Source organism: Trichosurus vulpecula, chromosome X (genome assembly GCF_011100635.1).
Source record: "Trichosurus vulpecula isolate mTriVul1 chromosome X, mTriVul1.pri, whole genome shotgun sequence".
Lineage (NCBI taxonomy): Eukaryota > Metazoa > Chordata > Mammalia > Diprotodontia > Phalangeridae > Trichosurus > Trichosurus vulpecula.
Window position 1 is genome coordinate 23,206,118 of NC_050582.1, and position 17,521 is coordinate 23,223,638.

A 17,521-nucleotide genomic window follows, 5' to 3' on the forward strand; every position below is an offset into this window, starting at 1 on the left:
GATCTGAAATAATACAGCTTCCCAAAGCACTAGCTTACTCTATATGAGTTGCTTATGCAGTAGGAGAGTCTAATTCAACATAAAACATTTTGGGGAGATGGTTAGACAGGGGAAGCTTGAAAAAAACAAAGCCATTCATTATCCCGCTTAAAAGAACTGATTTTCTCTCTAGTAATATCTTACAAGTTTCAGGTGAGGGTTCCCACTTAACAGAAAATATGTAATGTAAATATCAATAAATTTTGTCTTCCAGTGGAAAAGTATATCGAAGAGATCATTGAGAAGTGTGTGGATTTGCTGCCATCAAAATCTCAGACAGGTTAATTTGCTAGGAGTAATTGGGGTCCCAGTGCCAACAACCTCAGTAGAACACCGTGAGGATTCTTCTTTATAGGCTATGAGGAAGTCATATCACCAGGTGATCCCATTTGAGAGGCAGATGTATTCCTTGACAGGTAGGTATACCCAAATACTTTCAAATGGCTAGGGTTCAAGGTTGCAGATAACATCATTTTCTACTGACTCAGCATCAGTGTTGGAATTCTTCTTTAGATCTTGCCACAGATGATTTTCGCATGTGTTCTTGTCAGATTGTTTCATAAGCATACGATAAAGCAAATGGCCCTTTGTTCTTTACGCACAGGCGGTCATCAATGATTTCAACTAAGAATATGTTAAGGGTGGAATCTGACTTACTGTCTTTCAGTGAGAAAATTGCACCTGGTCTTTATCTACTCCTCAGAGGAGGATTATTAGTACAATCTTTCCCCTTTGTATATTACTTGCATACTTTGTCCAAAAACACTAGCAAAGAAAGAAATGAGGCCATATCACGTTGAAATCAATATTTTAAAAAAACTAAAGCTCTGTTACCTATGTGTGTATATACACACAGAGAGAAGGTTGTGCGGTGGTGTGAAAAATATCAGATCTCAGAAATATCGTTTAGTTGAAAATAGCAGATTTGTCTACTTTTGTGTCTGGTGCTGGATTTTATCGACTCTATAATAAACAGAAGTCTCATTTGTGAGATAATGATTAACAGACTGCTTTCTCAAAGGTATTTTTGAACTATGTAAGGGAAGATTTTTGCATTTGACCCTATGTTTGATTAAAAGAAGATCCATGCTTGCTGCATCCATCATCTTAATATCTTCTGAATCTGGGACCTCTGAAATTAGGCATTTCTGCTTGTCAAATGCTTGGATATTTTCTTGATGTGGTAACTGAAAGGTTTAAGTGATGAAAACAGTTCTGGTCATGTTTAATTATAAAACTTTGTGGCACTTGGCATCACTGCGCATCTGTATTTGGGAACTAGTCTTTTCTTCTTTTCTATCAAAGATGAAAACACCTTTAATGCATTTCTTAGGAACACTCAAAAGTCATTGTAAATGGTAAAGTCAGAGTTAGTTTTTTTGTTTTGTAATTTGGGCTTTTTTCATGGTCTGCCTTTATGAATGGTAGATAGTATAAACTGTGACTGATAGGAAATAACTGGTAAACTGAAGGAAAAAAAAAAGTAGTTCCTAAAATCGATGGGATTTGAAAACTTGCTTTCAGGATGTCTTTATTTCAGCTGGTTCTCTGCTTTTGTTTTACTTAAAGCAAACCACTCTGCACATGAATGTGCATTGGGTATGGCTGATAGATGAATGGATGTCCATGAGCCATATAGTAGCTGCTGAAATTTCCGTTGGTAACGTATGGGGCAGGCTGGTAATAGCAGGTTACGTTGGCTGTGTTGGGTATGACGTTTTGTTCTCCAAGCACTTTTAGAGCCATAATGGTGATCATATTCAGGGTCTGTCTTCTTTCGTGCCCCATGAGGCAAACGGTGCTTTCGTTGACAACACCACGCAGGGTCATAAGGTAGTCATATTTGCTCTTCTCTTCACCTACGAAATGGTTATGTAGGTAGGACTCGATCTTCTTTTGTTGCTCTGCCACATCAGGGAAATCAATGAAGAATCTGGAACACATGTAACGCTCCAAGGTTTTGATTTCTGTGTCACTTGCTGGCTTGAATTCACGGACTAGTAGGTTGCTGTACTTGAGAAGGCCTCCACCTCTAATTTCTTCAGGGTTTCTGGTGGAAATCAGCTTGTGTCGAAGATGATTTATTGCTTTTTCGAAGTCTCCATATACGCTCTCTGCCACAACAACAGGGGAGGATTCTTCGCTCAACACATAATTGGCATCTCTGTAGACATCTAGAAGGTTGTTTAGGATGATCTGAAAGGAATCGACACTGAATTCGAACTGACGTCTAAGCGAGCCGACAAATTTGAATTCCACGTTCTTCCCAGTGTTGTTTGACAGAGAAATGAGACTCCAGCGGTCATGCTTGTTGCAAATTTTCACCATCTTCTGAACATAAGCACTGTTCATGGTCTGGGACGTGATCTTCTCTTTATTTACACCTTTTGGGAAGAAGTCTTGCAGACGATTCAGAAGAGACTCCTTGACAATATGAAATTCTCGTTCACCTAGATACCCAATGCCAAAAATGATGTCGACATCCTTATAAGTGGTGACATTCTCTTTTGCAAGGATGTGGCTAGCTGTTGAACCATTCAGACGGATATCTTTGATGATAATCTGTCTTTTTTGGAGCTCATTTTGCACCACAAGGATGATATCCTTTGTTTTCACTTCCAGTGTTGGAAAATTTCCTCTTCCATGAATTGGTATCACTTCACTTAACACTTGATCTAGCATTTTAACTTGATCCCAGGAGAGAATGCTGAATCTGATGTCTAAGTTTTCAGACATTGCTGCGTCTGTAAGGTTAACTAGAAATAAAGAAAAATAATTAAAAACAGGTTAGATTCTTAAGTATGGTGTGGTATTACATAAAAAAAAACTTGAAGAAAAAAAGGCCTCCAATTATAGAAAACAAGTTTTACTTAGAGGCAATAAGTTAACAACAGGGATTTTAAATCTTAAATCTTAAATAAATGTTTAAATCTTATGTGTTTGATTTTAGGCTTGAAGAGTCACAATAACTTGTGAAAACAGTTACAATTCATTGATAAATACACCCAGCTATATTTTCAGGATATTTGCATTCCTATAGATTTATAACTTAATATTGGTGGTCTTCCTTGCTCTCTTTTCAAGTCAATTAATAATTTAGTTTATATTTGGATGGTAGTATTCACCTAGTTCATGAAATAATAATAATAACTGCTTTCATTCAAGGCCCTCAAAGTATTTCACGAACATTAATTATTCAGGTGGGAGTCCAGTATAGCAATTCTTTACTAATGCTTGATTTCATAGAATAAAATGTTCTAGGAAAAATGCTAAATCTCCATAACACAAAAGCTAGATAAAAGCTTTAGTATATTTATAAGAAAAAATTAAATGCAAACCAAGAGAGGAGAAACTTAATTAAGACTTAACAATACTGGTCCCAGTACCACATTAACATGTGACTCACTATACGTAGCAATCTTACTAAAGAAAATCGGATTGTCATATGGTTGCCAAAAATGCCAATATAACTTTAACTTGTATATGTGTATACATACATACATATGTATACACATGCACACACATATATACACCCACATACACAGAGTTAAGTACAGTCCTGCTGTGGTCAGACCACACCTATCATCTTTAGTTCTAGATACTACATTTTAGAAGGACCATCAACCAGCTGCAGTGCGCCCAGAGGAGAGTGAACGAGGATGGTGACAGATCTGAAAACCTGTTCTATATGAAAACCAGATAAAGAAAATGAAGACATTGAGCCTAGAGGAGAGAATATTTGGTGGGGATGAAGGGGTGGCCAGGGGATGGATGGGACAATTGCTTTTAAATGCTTGAAAGATTTTCTTATGTTGTCAGGAGTAGATATAATTGCTGGGCATTGTTCAAGAAGGCAGGGTTAGGGCACATAACGGGTAAAAGTTAGAGGGAAGCTGATTTCTACTCACTATAAGGAAAAATTTTCTAATAATTACAGCTATCCCACAATAGAAAAGGCTATTTTGTTTGACAGTGACCTCTTATCAGTGGAAAGCAGAGGCTGAATGACTGCCTATCACGAATGTTCTAGAAGGGAATCCAGTATAAGATAGGTGGTTATACTGGATGATATCTCAGTTCCTTTCCAACTCTAGCATCCTATGAAAAGGACATGTGAATAATACAACATATTACATGAATGTTTGTGGTGTCTCAGAGTGGTATAGTGGAGAGAGTATGAGAGTAGGAGTCAATACTTTTGGCTCCTAATTCTGCCTCTGCCTTTTATTAGTTGTGAGACTTTGGAAAATTCACTCAACTTCTCTGGCCCTTTTTCCTCATTTACAAAATGGAACCTGCTCTAAGTAACTCATAGAATTGTTTTGATGATCAAACTACATATATGCATGAAAGAGCTGTGGAAATTCTAATGGTTGTACAGTATGAGTTATTTCAAGGAGCCATCATTTTGAATAAGCCTATCTGAATTTAGGCTGGTGTCTTGGCACAACACTGTCTCAGAGTCTATATTTGAAACCTTTCTAGCTTGTTAGAAGCTGCCATATGGCAGATTCTGAGAACTTAGAACTTATTGGAGGTATGATGCCTTACCACTGTTGTAGTACACATAGTAGGCATTCAATAAGTATTTGATGCCTGAACAAATGATTTGTACCTATTGATAACGTCCTGGTGCTTGAAGTGTTATTTGCATAGTATGACAGACGAAGGAAAAAGGTTGCATTATAAAAACAACATACAAAGAATCAACCAATGACCTTCATTGTCAATGACAAATAATTTTTACTTATTATTAATTAGTAGCAAGTTTTAATAACTTGAAATAAAATAATAATATGTATAATTTATAATAGCCTTACTACAAAGAACTCAAATGAGTTTCACAAAAGCTAATATTATTTATCTTTCCAACATCTGTAAAATAGCTAGAAAAGTATGACCCCCATTTTATGGAAAATAAAATGAAGGGCAAAATTTTTTAGACTCAAAGTTATGGAAACAAGAGAAAAAAAGGAAACACGAACACCAGCTACCTAAGCTTTCAGAATGCTCACTGCAGATGTGCCAGATGATCTCACGGAATTTCACGGGGGGGGTATGTAATTAAATTTGTGTTATGTGTATGAACACCATGGATGCAATTAAATATAATTATACAATTAGGTAATTAGGTACAATTACAGTGATTACATGAATCTTCAAAGACTCTATTAAGCAGCCTGTGCCAAATAAGTCTACAAAAGTAAATAAAATGTACAGTTAAGCACTGAGCCTGAAAATTCCAACCACAAGTTTGCCCCCCGGTAACCAAAAGCTTCCTTCTATCTTAAAGACATAACCTGGGGCTGGGGCACTTTCAACCCCGGGCCCTTGTTCACTATTCTTCTGACTATATATCCAAATGATAGGGAATTTAAACGAGGCTTGTGAAAATGGTTATTTGGGCTGTTCAGGATGATAGAAAGATCTGGACATGTTAAAGACTTTGTTGTTCCTTGCTAGATTTGAAGTCAGAGAACATAAATTTGAATCATGGCTCTGTTGCTTATTATCTGTGTGACTTATGCAAATGATCACATCTTTCTAGGCCTCAGTTTCTCATCTGTAAAATGAGAGTGTTGGGATACTTTATAAGATCCCTTTGAGCTCTAAATCTATGATCCCGTTTCTGAAAAAAACATTTGAAACTAGGATATTTTTTAAGATTCTAAGCATTTTATAAATATGGAATTTATTAATGGCAGTACAATTGAACCCAGGTATAGAGATTGATTCTCTAAAGTATCTAAAGATATTTTTAGAAGAAGAAAGAAACCTTCTATTCTCTCTCTCTCTCTCTCTCTCTCTCCCCCCCCACCCTACCCCCCCCTTTTCTGAATATATATGTGTATATGTGTATACACACATATATGTAGCATATATATGAATGTATACACACACACACACACACACACATATATATACAATTTTGTGTATACTTTTTATATGTTGTTTCCCCCATTAGAATGTTAATTCCTTGAAGGCAGAGGCTTTTTAACCCTTCTTTGTGAGGATCGATGAATTGGTTTGTGATATCAAATGAAAGGATTCTGATATGTAAACAAGTAAACAAAAGCAGTTTAATTGATTAAATAGCAAAAGACTCGAAAAAGATAGCCCTTTAGAATGTAATTATATAAGTTAATGGCAGAAAGCACAAAGCCAAAATTGTAGAGATAATTTTCACATTTTGTTATCCACAGCCCCTTAAATCCACATATTTCTTAAACTATACTTTTGTCTTACTATATACACAAGGATTTTTTTCAATAAACTGTCACCCTGAAAGCTGAAATGCAAATATTTTCTGAGCCGTGTGAGCAGAGAAAAGAATGAAATTGCTTTAGCGGTTTGTAGCTAAATTCTATTAATCTTTTTCTCAAAGGTCATAAACACTGCTCACTTTTTCAAAACCTCCAACTCAATTCATAGATCAATTTTATTATTTCTTGGAAACTTTCACTTAAAAATCAGTAAAAACCAAGTTTATAAACCCAAAAGGTAAATTAACTTTCAAAAACTATAGAACAACAATGACAGCATTAAGGGGTTTTAAAAGCAGAATATACAGATTTTATAAAATGTTTTTAATCTTTCTTGCTCAGAACACATACTTAAATCCTGGTACTAGATACTATTTCAATTTGATAATTAGAAGGTCTATCTTCTCTCCTTTCATAAGTAATGCTCCTATAATGGAAACTATCTTTTCCATAACAATTCACATTGTTATTAAATTGGGAGCTAGAGAAGGAAGAACTGATGATGCCAATTCCTTTATTGTTCTTTCCCTACCGCCACAAATTTGCAAAGCCCCAAATGATTTGTTTCCACCTTGAGTATCCCTTCTCTCCAAGTATATTTATGCCAAGTTGCAAATGGATTTGAATGAAGAGGGCGTCCTGAGAGAACTTTTGACCAAGAGGAAAGCAGATGTGAAAAAGGACTGGATTACTTCTCTAGGCCTCCAATCCTGACTTCTCCAGAAAACTATCATCCAAACTCTCCCTCATCTTCAGTCTCCCCGTCTGCAGGATCCTTTCCTGCTGCTTACAAACATACCCATGGCTCATCAGTGTTTAAAACCCCCTAACTTGATGCTCTCATCCGCAGTAGCTATCATCCTGTATCTCTCCTCCCTTTCATGCCTAAACTCCTTGAAAAAGCCATCTACAGTTGGTGCTTCACTCCTTTTCCACTCAAGTCTCTTCTCAACTCTGCAGTCTGGCATCTGACCTCACCACTCAACTGACACTTCCTCTCCGAAATTAACAGTGATCTTTTAATTTGCCAAATCCAATGGCCTTTTTTCAATGTTGATATTCATTGACCTCTGCAGCATTATAACATTGTCAATCACCCTCTTTTCCTGGATACTCTTCTGTCTCTAGGCCTTTGTGACACTGCTCTCTGTTCATACTCCTCCTATATGTCTGACCATCTACTCAAGCTCCTGTGCCAACTCTTCATACATCTCATTTCCTCTAACACTGGGGGTTTCCTCCCCAAAGTTCTGACCTAAGCTTCCTCTTTTTTGCTCTATTCTGTCTCACTGGTGATCTCACAAGCTCCTATGAGTTCAATTATCATCTCTTTGCAGATGATCTTCAAATATATCTTCAGCCCTAGTCTCTTTCTGAGCTCCAGTCATGTATCTCCAACTGCCTCTTGGACATCTTAAACTGCAACTATTCTGAGATTTCACCTCATACCCACCGAATTTGCAAAGATGTTAAATGACAAAAAATATGATTAGCTTTCTGGGATAGCAGTCGATACTTCCCCTATGCCTGTTGCTTCTTGTCACCATTAAGAAAACTACCCAGCAATACTATAAAGAGGTTCATACAATTTTAATGATAATTTCATTATGGAGAATACACTGATTTAACTTTCATTTTTTAAATCTTTTATAGTGCTTTTTAATTTTTTTTACCCTGAGAGGTAGCATGAAAGACACATTACAATTCTGCCACGCTCCCAAATCTTTTTATTGGAGAAAAACTGAAGTCAGTGCAAGTTTAGTTTTTAGTTTTTAAGACTCCTCCACATAGTCATCATGGGACTCTATTCACTAACCCCATCATAATTATCAGGAATGAAACTGAAAGAGAACAAACCACATTTCAGCTACCAAATCTGAAAATATTTCCAATAAATTACTGCAGAGGTTGTGATTTTCTGACTCAGACAATTCCCAAATGGGACAACCCCCACCATCACATGCCTTCTTAGATTCACCCCCTCATGTATTGTGAAGTATAAGCTCACAGGTTTCAGTTTGGATGAGGTGTTAAATAAAACTTCAAACATCTGAAATACATAATGGTATCACATTTTATCACATAGTTAGTTTAGAGAGAAGATGGGAATAAGATTTGAGTTTTAATCACTTTTACTAACTAGCTATGGCACCTCTGACAAGTCACTTATCCTGAGTCTCAGTTTCTTTATCTTTAAAATGGGGTTCTAATTTCTATTTATCCATCAGGATAAAATGACTTAGAGAGATCTTTCTATCTTCAATCATCCCCCCACTCTCGGTGTTAAAACATGAACAAAGTTGGCAACCCTGCAATCTCAGTCCCAGTAAACCTTTATAATTATGACTTGTTTCTACAAATTGCTAACTTCAGAACCAACTGTAGAACTAAGAAAGATTTAATATATGGGTAGAAACCTCCAATTTTAAATATGTGGTTTTTAGGTTTATGTGGTATTCACATAAATAAAAGAGTTAATTAAATGGACTGAGAAAAATACATATTGTGGCCAGGGGATTGCTGGAATTAATTAAACATTAGTACCCTACTTGAAATACAAACTGGCTTTCATATGCTTTGGTTGAAACTACATGTAAATAGATTGTTCACTTATTGAACACTACTACATCAAATCTAAATTATTTGTCTTGAATTTCAAAATCTTTAAAATCAGGCCTTATCATACTTATCTAAGCTATTCTTTGACCTTCAATACACATCTATCCTTTCATCCATCTATACATCCATCAAAATTAACCAATTAGTAAGTATTTTGAGCACCTATCTGTGCTAAAGATTGTGCTGGTTGCTGCGGCAGATAAAAAGTATAAGATATAATTGTCTCTCCCCTCAAGTAGCTTATGCTCAAGTAAATAAAGGGAATAAACATGAAACTATTCAAGAAAATTGAAATGTTAAATTGTGTGTATTTAAACTAATAGAAGTTCAAAGAAGGAGTGGAAAATTGTTCTGTGTTCTTCTTTTGTGGGAGAGGAGGGGGTCCAATAACGGCTAGAAAGCAACACCTAACTCAGAATAATATGTGTCATTGACTTTACAAAAATGCTGGTGCACTGCACTCAGCATCATTTGCACCTCAAAAATCTGCACCTCAGTAAAACATTACTCCCCCTTCAGGATGGAAACAACAACAATGCACATTTTTGTGTCCTTGCTTTACTCTAATAAGAAACACTTCCAAGATACATCCTCCATAGCCAGCTGTTCTTTAATTCGTGGGAGATGTGGCTATCTTTGGCCCCTACTTGCGTGTGTGTGTGTGTGTGTGTGTGTGTGTGTGTGTGTGTGTGTGTAATTTTTCCAGAGGGTATGTCTGTTCTGGACCTGTGTTGCCTAATATCAACACAAAATAGAAGGGTCTATTGGGGAAAAGTACCATGTATAATAGCTTAATCTTTGTGATTTTTACACTTTAGGGAACCTCTACTTGTGGAGGATTATCTCTGGCCCCTCTGCTTCTAAATCTTCACCTGGAGGATCTTGGGAGAGTGGTGAAAAGGGAGGATTGTCTAGCCTCTGTCTGCCATCATTCACTGTCTATGGGCAGACCCCTCCCCCTGCGCAAATGGCCTTGAATCTTGTTCATAGACATAGCTCTAGTGTGGGGGTGGGGCTTACATATCGAAAAGTAGCATAATATGTGTCCAGTGCTTAGCACAATGCCAGTCACATAGTAGGTTCTCAATAAATGTTTATTGATTGATTCCTTATTTAATGTGAATATTTACACCTTTATGCTTGAACTCTCCTCTACAAGAGTATGCTCTTGTATGTCAATCACACACACAATCAGAACTCAGAGCTGATTTGACATTTGCTCATCTGACTTATAATTTGCCTCCAGTACAATTGCAAGCTCCTTTTGAGTTGGCAATGTGATATGGCAAGCAAAATGGTTAAGGTGACCTTAGGCTGAGGTCAGAAGGTCCCACTACACCCTTCCCTAGGGTAGTTTTATTGTGTTTAGTTCTGGATACCACATTTTAGGAAGTTGAAAACTGTCCAGAGGAGAGCAACCAGGATGAGAAAAACCTCAAGTCAATGCCAAATGAGAACTGGCTGAGTACTGAGCATATGTAGTCTGAAAATAAAAGACTTAAGGAAGTCATCTCTTTCTTCAAGTATTTGAAGGGCTGTCATGTGGAGAATTTATTAAACTTGTTCTGCTTGACCACAGAGAAGTAGGATCAATAATAGATGAAAGTTGTGAAGATGCAAACTCCTAAAAACTAGAGTTCTATTAAGAAGGGAATGGACTAACTCAGGAGGCAGAGGGCTCTCCATCATAGGTGCTCATCAAGAAAAGACTGGATGACCATTTGTTGGGTATGTTATAGATTAGATTCTTATTTAAGTGAAGGTTGGATTAAATGGCCTTTGAAGTTTTTGAGACAAACTGAGATTCTCAGAAAACTTTTAGTCCCCCAAGTAGAAGAAAAAAATCTGACAAACTAATTTTGCCCTTCAGACTACTTTTGAATCTTATAACAAAAAATACAGTATTAAAAGTAGTACTAATTATAGTTAATTCCTAATTATCCACATATAGATAGCTACTTTTTCAGAAATCTGTGGTAGCTTAGTTCCAAGTCAGTTTTCTTTCACGAGCCTCTTCTCAATTGTGCAGCTACAATATGCCCTGGAAATGTTTATTGGCTGACTTGAGATACAAATATTAAAATACAACAGGCCTTTCCCACAATGAATTTATATTCTACTGGAGGGATACACCATGTACAAAGGTAAGGAAATACAAAGGAAACAGCCGTCACCAGCTTTATTGCGAAATCTAATCTAAATGTGCTACCCAGAACACAGACAAAGACAAAGTTCTGGTAAATGTTCACAGTAAGGAAAGAACCATCAATAGTGGTTTTTAAATTATTTAATATTACCAATAGTGTTGCTTTCACTTAGTGTTCTAAGCCCATCAGAATGTGTTTGCTGAGCTAGCTGTGGGTACGAATATTTGTGGAAATGCAAAAATATTTTCATAGGCTATAAGTCCTAATCACAGACAAGAGCCATTATTTCAATGACCCTACAATCTCTATAAAAGTAAACAATTTAGACAGACGCATAATAAATGAAATGCCTAACAATTCTTCCCTTGAGGCAACCATCAGCAGTACTTATACACATATGCATACATATATATTACTCTGATTCTGCTTTCTGTCAACCACTTACCTTTGTCAATCACTCTTTTCCTTTTCTTTTTTTAACACTGGCCATGGTCCACATGGCTGCAGTAAATAGTGATGACAAAAAGGCCAGGCTTTAGAGTAATCAATTGCTACAACTTACTTGAGAAAGCTTGGCAAATCAAGTTAATTTGCTATGTTTTCATGTGAGGTTATACAGGAATTGACCTGTGGGATTGTTGCTGTTTTGTTTTTTTTTTTTTTATATAGTCCATGCTGGCAATCAAAGAACTGAGTGTCACCTCTACCTCAGAAGTGGGATAACGCTGGCAGAAAACACAATTGTGGTATGATTACAATACTCTTTCTCAGTCCTCAACCTGAACATCTGTCTATATGGGAGAATTTTCTAGTCACCCATGGGCTGTTATTTTCTATGTCTATTAATCCTTGCACTATGCCTTCAGAGAGAACGTGAAAACACTTAGACTTACAATGGAAGGACTTCTGCCAAATAATAGTTAATATGATGACTCACTAGATCCTTTGATAAAAATAGGAACCATCATCTTGTCACTGATTAAAACCAAGAACTAACCAGGGGAAACCATGGGGGGAGAAAAGCAACAATAGAATTCTTTTTGAGGAATCATATCTTAGAGTAATCTGATTCACATAATATACCATAAGATGCCCCCAGATCAGGCAGCAATCCTTGCAAAAATCGAGTATGATTTTAGCTCTGAAGGAAATTATGAAGGCAACTGAGTATCCTGGTCAGTCTTCCTGGCCAAAGTATTTATGGTTTCACAAAAAGCTACATCCCTGCCACTTCTCAAAAGTGATCTTACAAAATTACTTCTTATAGCATAAAGAAAATTGCAAAAAGAGAATCAAATTTTATGAAGTTATTGTTGAGGTTTCGCCTCTCTTTCCTTCCCCTTTGTACCCAGCCACAGGACTGAAATAGGGCTCACATCTATGACTTTAGGACTAACATAAAAAATGACGCCAGGTATCAGACCTTAAGGAAGATTATATGAGCATTCCTTTTCCCTATTCCCAATTACTTTCTATTCTTTTTTTAGCTTTATGAGCCACTTTGCTCCCATGGTGGAAGGATGAATTTATTTGTCTATAGGTGTATACTTGGTCTGTTGTCTTGGTTTAGGGATTACAGGTAGTAGTAGGAGTATTATGGGTAGGGTTAGGAGAGTGAATGGTTGGAAATTGTGAATCTAGTGATATTTTTTAATTTAGCTAAAAATCTAGTGCAGATGATTCTTTCTAGGAGTTTGACAGTGAAGTGGAAGAAAAAATATATAGTATAATAGTTTGAGGCAATGGCTGGATACCATGAAGGTTTTTTGAATTTACTAGCTTATATTTGGGAAGAGTATACCATTTTCTTTTTATTAAAGCTTTTTTTCCCTCTAAATATTCACCCCTGGTAACTTCATCTGCTTTCATGAATTCAAATATCCTCTCTATGCAGATGACTTCCAAGTCTCCATATCTAGCTCCCATCTATTTCCGGGACTTCATTCACATACATCACCTACTTGTTTGCTATTTCCTACTAAACGTTTTGTTGACATCTCACCATGTCCAAAACAAAACTGCTTATCTTCCCCTCTAAATCCCAAGCTCATCTTCCCTCTTTGTGTTAGGAGAATCACCACCTTCTCAATTTCCCAAGTTATAAACTCTGGAGTCATCCCTCACTCTTGGCCTTCTTTCACTCGCTCACTATAATGAGCTGCAGGTCATATTGACTCCACTTCTACAAAATGTGGCCCCCTTTCTCTGCACTCACATAGCCACAATCTTTGGGGGCAGGGATTGTTTAGTTTTTTTATCTTTCTATCCCCAGTTACCAGCATAATATGTTTTTGTACATAGTAGGTGCTGAATAAAATGTTTACTAAAATTGAACACTGATACCTTACAAAATTCTAGAACACATTTTTCAACTTGAAGTTATCCTTCACTTTCTTTCACTCCCCTCATTCTGATCATTTGCCAAGTCTGGTTAATTCTACCTCCACAACAGATCACAAATAATAAATAACAGACTGGGTATTCAATACAGTTTATATACCAATATCTTTTATAGAGGGTGAAGGAGAGGAATTCTATGAAAAATAACAATATTCCTACAAGCTAAAATAAAGGGAAAAATGCTTTTACAAATTTTTTAGCAGACACCATCTTCTGTCATATAACCGAATGATATATTGAGAGGATATTAGATCCTTCTATGCTTATTGTTTGATTGTAATAAATATTTAAAGACCCCCCCCCAAACAAGGAGTCTCCCACAAACACATTAAGATCATAGAAGAATCAATGATATATGTCACCATAGAGAGAACTTTGTTGAATCATCGGATGAGTATCAACATCAAGTAAGGAATAAAACAAGGAAATATACAATCACCAAAGGTGTTCATCAGTGTCATGAAGGATTGTCACACAACAGTTCTAACAGAAGAGGGATTACTTGAAAAACCATAATGACAAGGTTCTCTCTAGATTCTATGACTTGTAGGTGACAATGTGCTTACTTCATCAAGCTCAAGCATACTTTAAGATGTCCTCAATGAGATTCATAATCATTCAAAAAAGACTGGCCTAGCCATCTTCATTGAAAAAACAAAGTGGATAAAGAATCAAATTACTCAGATTATGACATGTAATGAGACAGATAGCCTATTGAGTTACCAGAACATTTCTTGGACAGGAAATCCAAATGGGCAATAAACTAAGCCTAGAAGTTTAAAGGTAGAGATCAGTCTGGATGTATCACATTTGGGAAACTTCACAGTGCTTTCAATGATCTTAAACTGTTTGTTGCTACCCATTTTTAGTACCAATGTTCTCCTAGTGATGCAATAAGCCTGGGAGTCATGGAACACCACAATTTCAGAGGAATAAAAATTTTAGGCAATTCAAATGGAATTCAAATGGGAAGACAATTGATGGCGAGGGTAGGCTGTAGAATATTTCTAGTAATGATGTGTACATGGGAAATGATGTCAAAAGACATAACTACATATTTGTATGATCAGCAAAGCAGGCAGGCAGGTCATGTAATCCAGAGCAAGGGATAAAAGAAAAAATATCTAACTGCTACACTGGTATTCAGTAAATAGTAAAGGAACCAGAACAGGACCTCCAGTGCAAGGGGTTGATCCTCAACAGAGGATTTACCAAAAGACATGGACAAGAATCACACAGGATAACAGGGCATGGATTGGTCATTAATTGCAATGATGAGATCACAGATGTATTACAGTAAAAGCTCATAAGTTTGAATGCTGCTGTATGATTTTCTCTCCATAGGCAACCATGAGAAACTGGTCAAGCATTTAGTTTGGATTTTTTAGTAAGAGGGGTGCAAAAACAAAAGCTTAATTTCGTTAGTTATATTTATCCTTCTTGTGATTCTGGATGAGTAGTAAATTTAAAATTTTAAGAGGCTATAACAAAAAGGAAACACAAAAGAATGCTCTTTTCTCCTATGATTTATCTGGAACGCCATCTTAAGTAGATCTTCCAGACTACAATCAACTCTTACTTGTGTTAATGAAGAGGGATATCAATAAGGATATTCAAATCATGGATAATATCTATTTTACATATATTTTGTTTATCTTTATAGATGCATTTCACCTTACAGAATACACATTTTCCTTTAAAAATGTATATTTTTTTGTAAATCAAATTACATTTTATCAATGAGCAAAAGTATAATTTCGGAGATCATCTTCGTTTCTGTTCTATCTTTGATTTGCAGAAAGTTCTAAAAATTATGACCCTAGAAATTCACAAGCAATCCCTTAAGGCACCAGGGTACTTATGACTTGATTATTTTACAAATCTGAATTTTCATATATTAGGTTTTCTCAAACACTGCAACTTAAATTATTTTCCTCCTCTTTCTCTTACCTTTATCTACCCACCAGCCAATATCCATATTAGATACACATTTTTTTTATATTTACTTAACGTTAGTTTTAAAATAAATCTTCATTCCCCAAGTACACCCTGACTTGGTGATAGCCCAGACTTATTCTGGGATGGTAGGAAAATGCCAATCTGGAATTTTTAAATTTTATATAGATGTAAAATGTAAATATATAAGCATATAGCACTAAAAGTGGATTGTTACTGTTTTTCCCAAGTTTGAAAATTAAGCCTTTCTTAAGTTTACCATATACTCTTAAAACAGATTATGTGTGACTAGTTTCCTTACCTGAGAAATTTAGACATAACTCATATAATAGTGAATCCCTGTTCATCAGGAACTTTCAAGATATTATATACATATATGTATATACACACTGCATATGTATTATAGGTACCATCCCTCCCTGTTGGAGGGGATGAGAGAAGAAGTGTCATGGCAACCCTCTCTTATTACAAGAAAAAGTGTCTCAACTAAGGCTACCTGCTTAAGAACAAGCATTGTCCCAATTTGACACAGGACAAGACTCTATATGCCTAGGTTTAAAGTACTTAATGAACAGTAATTCATTTCTATGTATGACCAATTCGGCTGAAATTTATCAGGCAGGAATACTAGTGTATGTGTATACATAAATATATATACACACACATACACACACATATGAATACACACATGAGTGTATATATATACGTATGTGTGTGTGTATATATATATATACACACACATACATATACCTATACATATAATCACATACATAAGTATATAAGAATACCTTAATTTATCCATATTGGGGTCTATAGAAAATTTATGTCATCTTTGATGACATGAATATGATATATTCGCTGGGGGACAAAAGCCCTAACAATGAACCAAGAGTGTGAAACGTCGCCCAGAGGTCTGCTACCCTGGTTTTTACTCTCTCACAGATACTGAGTATAGAGATGCATTAATTCAGGGAGATGAGGCCTCCTTATCTTTGACTCACTCAAATAAGAGTCATTAAAGCATTTATTGGAATATCTGACCATCAATAAGTCAAGCCCTGCAGGTTCAAAGATAAACCAAGACAAAGAAAAAGCTTAACCACCTTCCTCCCTTCACTATCACCTAAACTCCAAATCAGGCCACCATTTTGTATGCTCTATAATATCTTCTTGGAAGAAGGTACACCATTTCGCTTTTTTCTCTGTAAGGAAAAAGGCTATAAAGGCTGTCATGTCACGTAGGTGGCTGGGCTATATAGAAAAATTATATCTTTTTAATAACCACCTAGTGATAGCAGGCAGAAAAGATATAGTATTTTCCCACACTATCAGCTAAGAATAATAAGAAAGACAAAATCTTTTAACAATTTGTTATTAGAACAGTATACACAACCTGAACCCTAATACTGCAGATTTTCTTTACATTCTTGTATATTTTTTTGGCTAATTCATGTCACAAAGATGGATATCAAAGATGGTACAAACAGTGAGCACAGGAATGGAAGTGATTTTTTTTCTTACCGAGAGAGCTTCATTTACCCAACTCCAGGAAAGGCAAATAAAAAGTAGACATTTCTTTTCAGTGTTTCTGATTATACAAATAAATGGTGTTTAAATGAATGTTCTGTTCTCCTAAGGAATAGTCATGTATTCCAAGCTAATTCTACAAGTCAATAACCACTTGTAGATCACTGCTACCTTGAGTCTGCAATAATTAGGTATTTTTTCTACATGTCTATCATATATCTATGTGCGACATTAAACTAATGTCTGAATGACCGTTATATGAGAAAAAAATGCCTCCTGTTGCAATGAAGAGTCCTTTAAGTACTATAAGAGCACACATTTAAAAGAGTCAGGGATAAATACAAACCGATTTCGTCTTAGTTCACTGTACTCTTAGTCTTAGTTCACTGTAATCTTATGTGGAATTTTTTTTTGAATTGAGACACTGCATAAGCCTTAAACAGAAGCAGATGTTTTTCTTGTGATTAGGTTATGATAAAGTCCAAACATTATACCTGAACTTTTGAATATGTGTATAGGATTAAGTGGAAACCAAAATCCTGCAGGACCAATTTTTAAAATTCTCAGTTG

At 35.9% G+C, this 17,521-nt stretch overlaps 1 protein-coding gene across 1 annotated transcript; it reads right to left on the reverse strand.

Moving 5' to 3' along the window:
• Positions 1-1,602: 1,602 nt before the first annotated feature.
• Positions 1,603-2,775, reverse strand: TENT5D (terminal nucleotidyltransferase 5D). The gene has a single exon (XM_036740338.1). It carries the CDS (start codon positions 2,773-2,775, stop codon positions 1,603-1,605), a length of 1,173 nt encoding a protein of 390 aa, XP_036596233.1.
• Positions 2,776-17,521: the final 14,746 nt, after the last annotated feature.

What these genes read in the sequence shown, in the direction of transcription:
- TENT5D (XM_036740338.1), bottom strand. Translation starts at nt 2,775, where the DNA reads ATGTCTGAAAACTTAGACATCAGATTCAGCATTCTCTCCTGGGATCAA.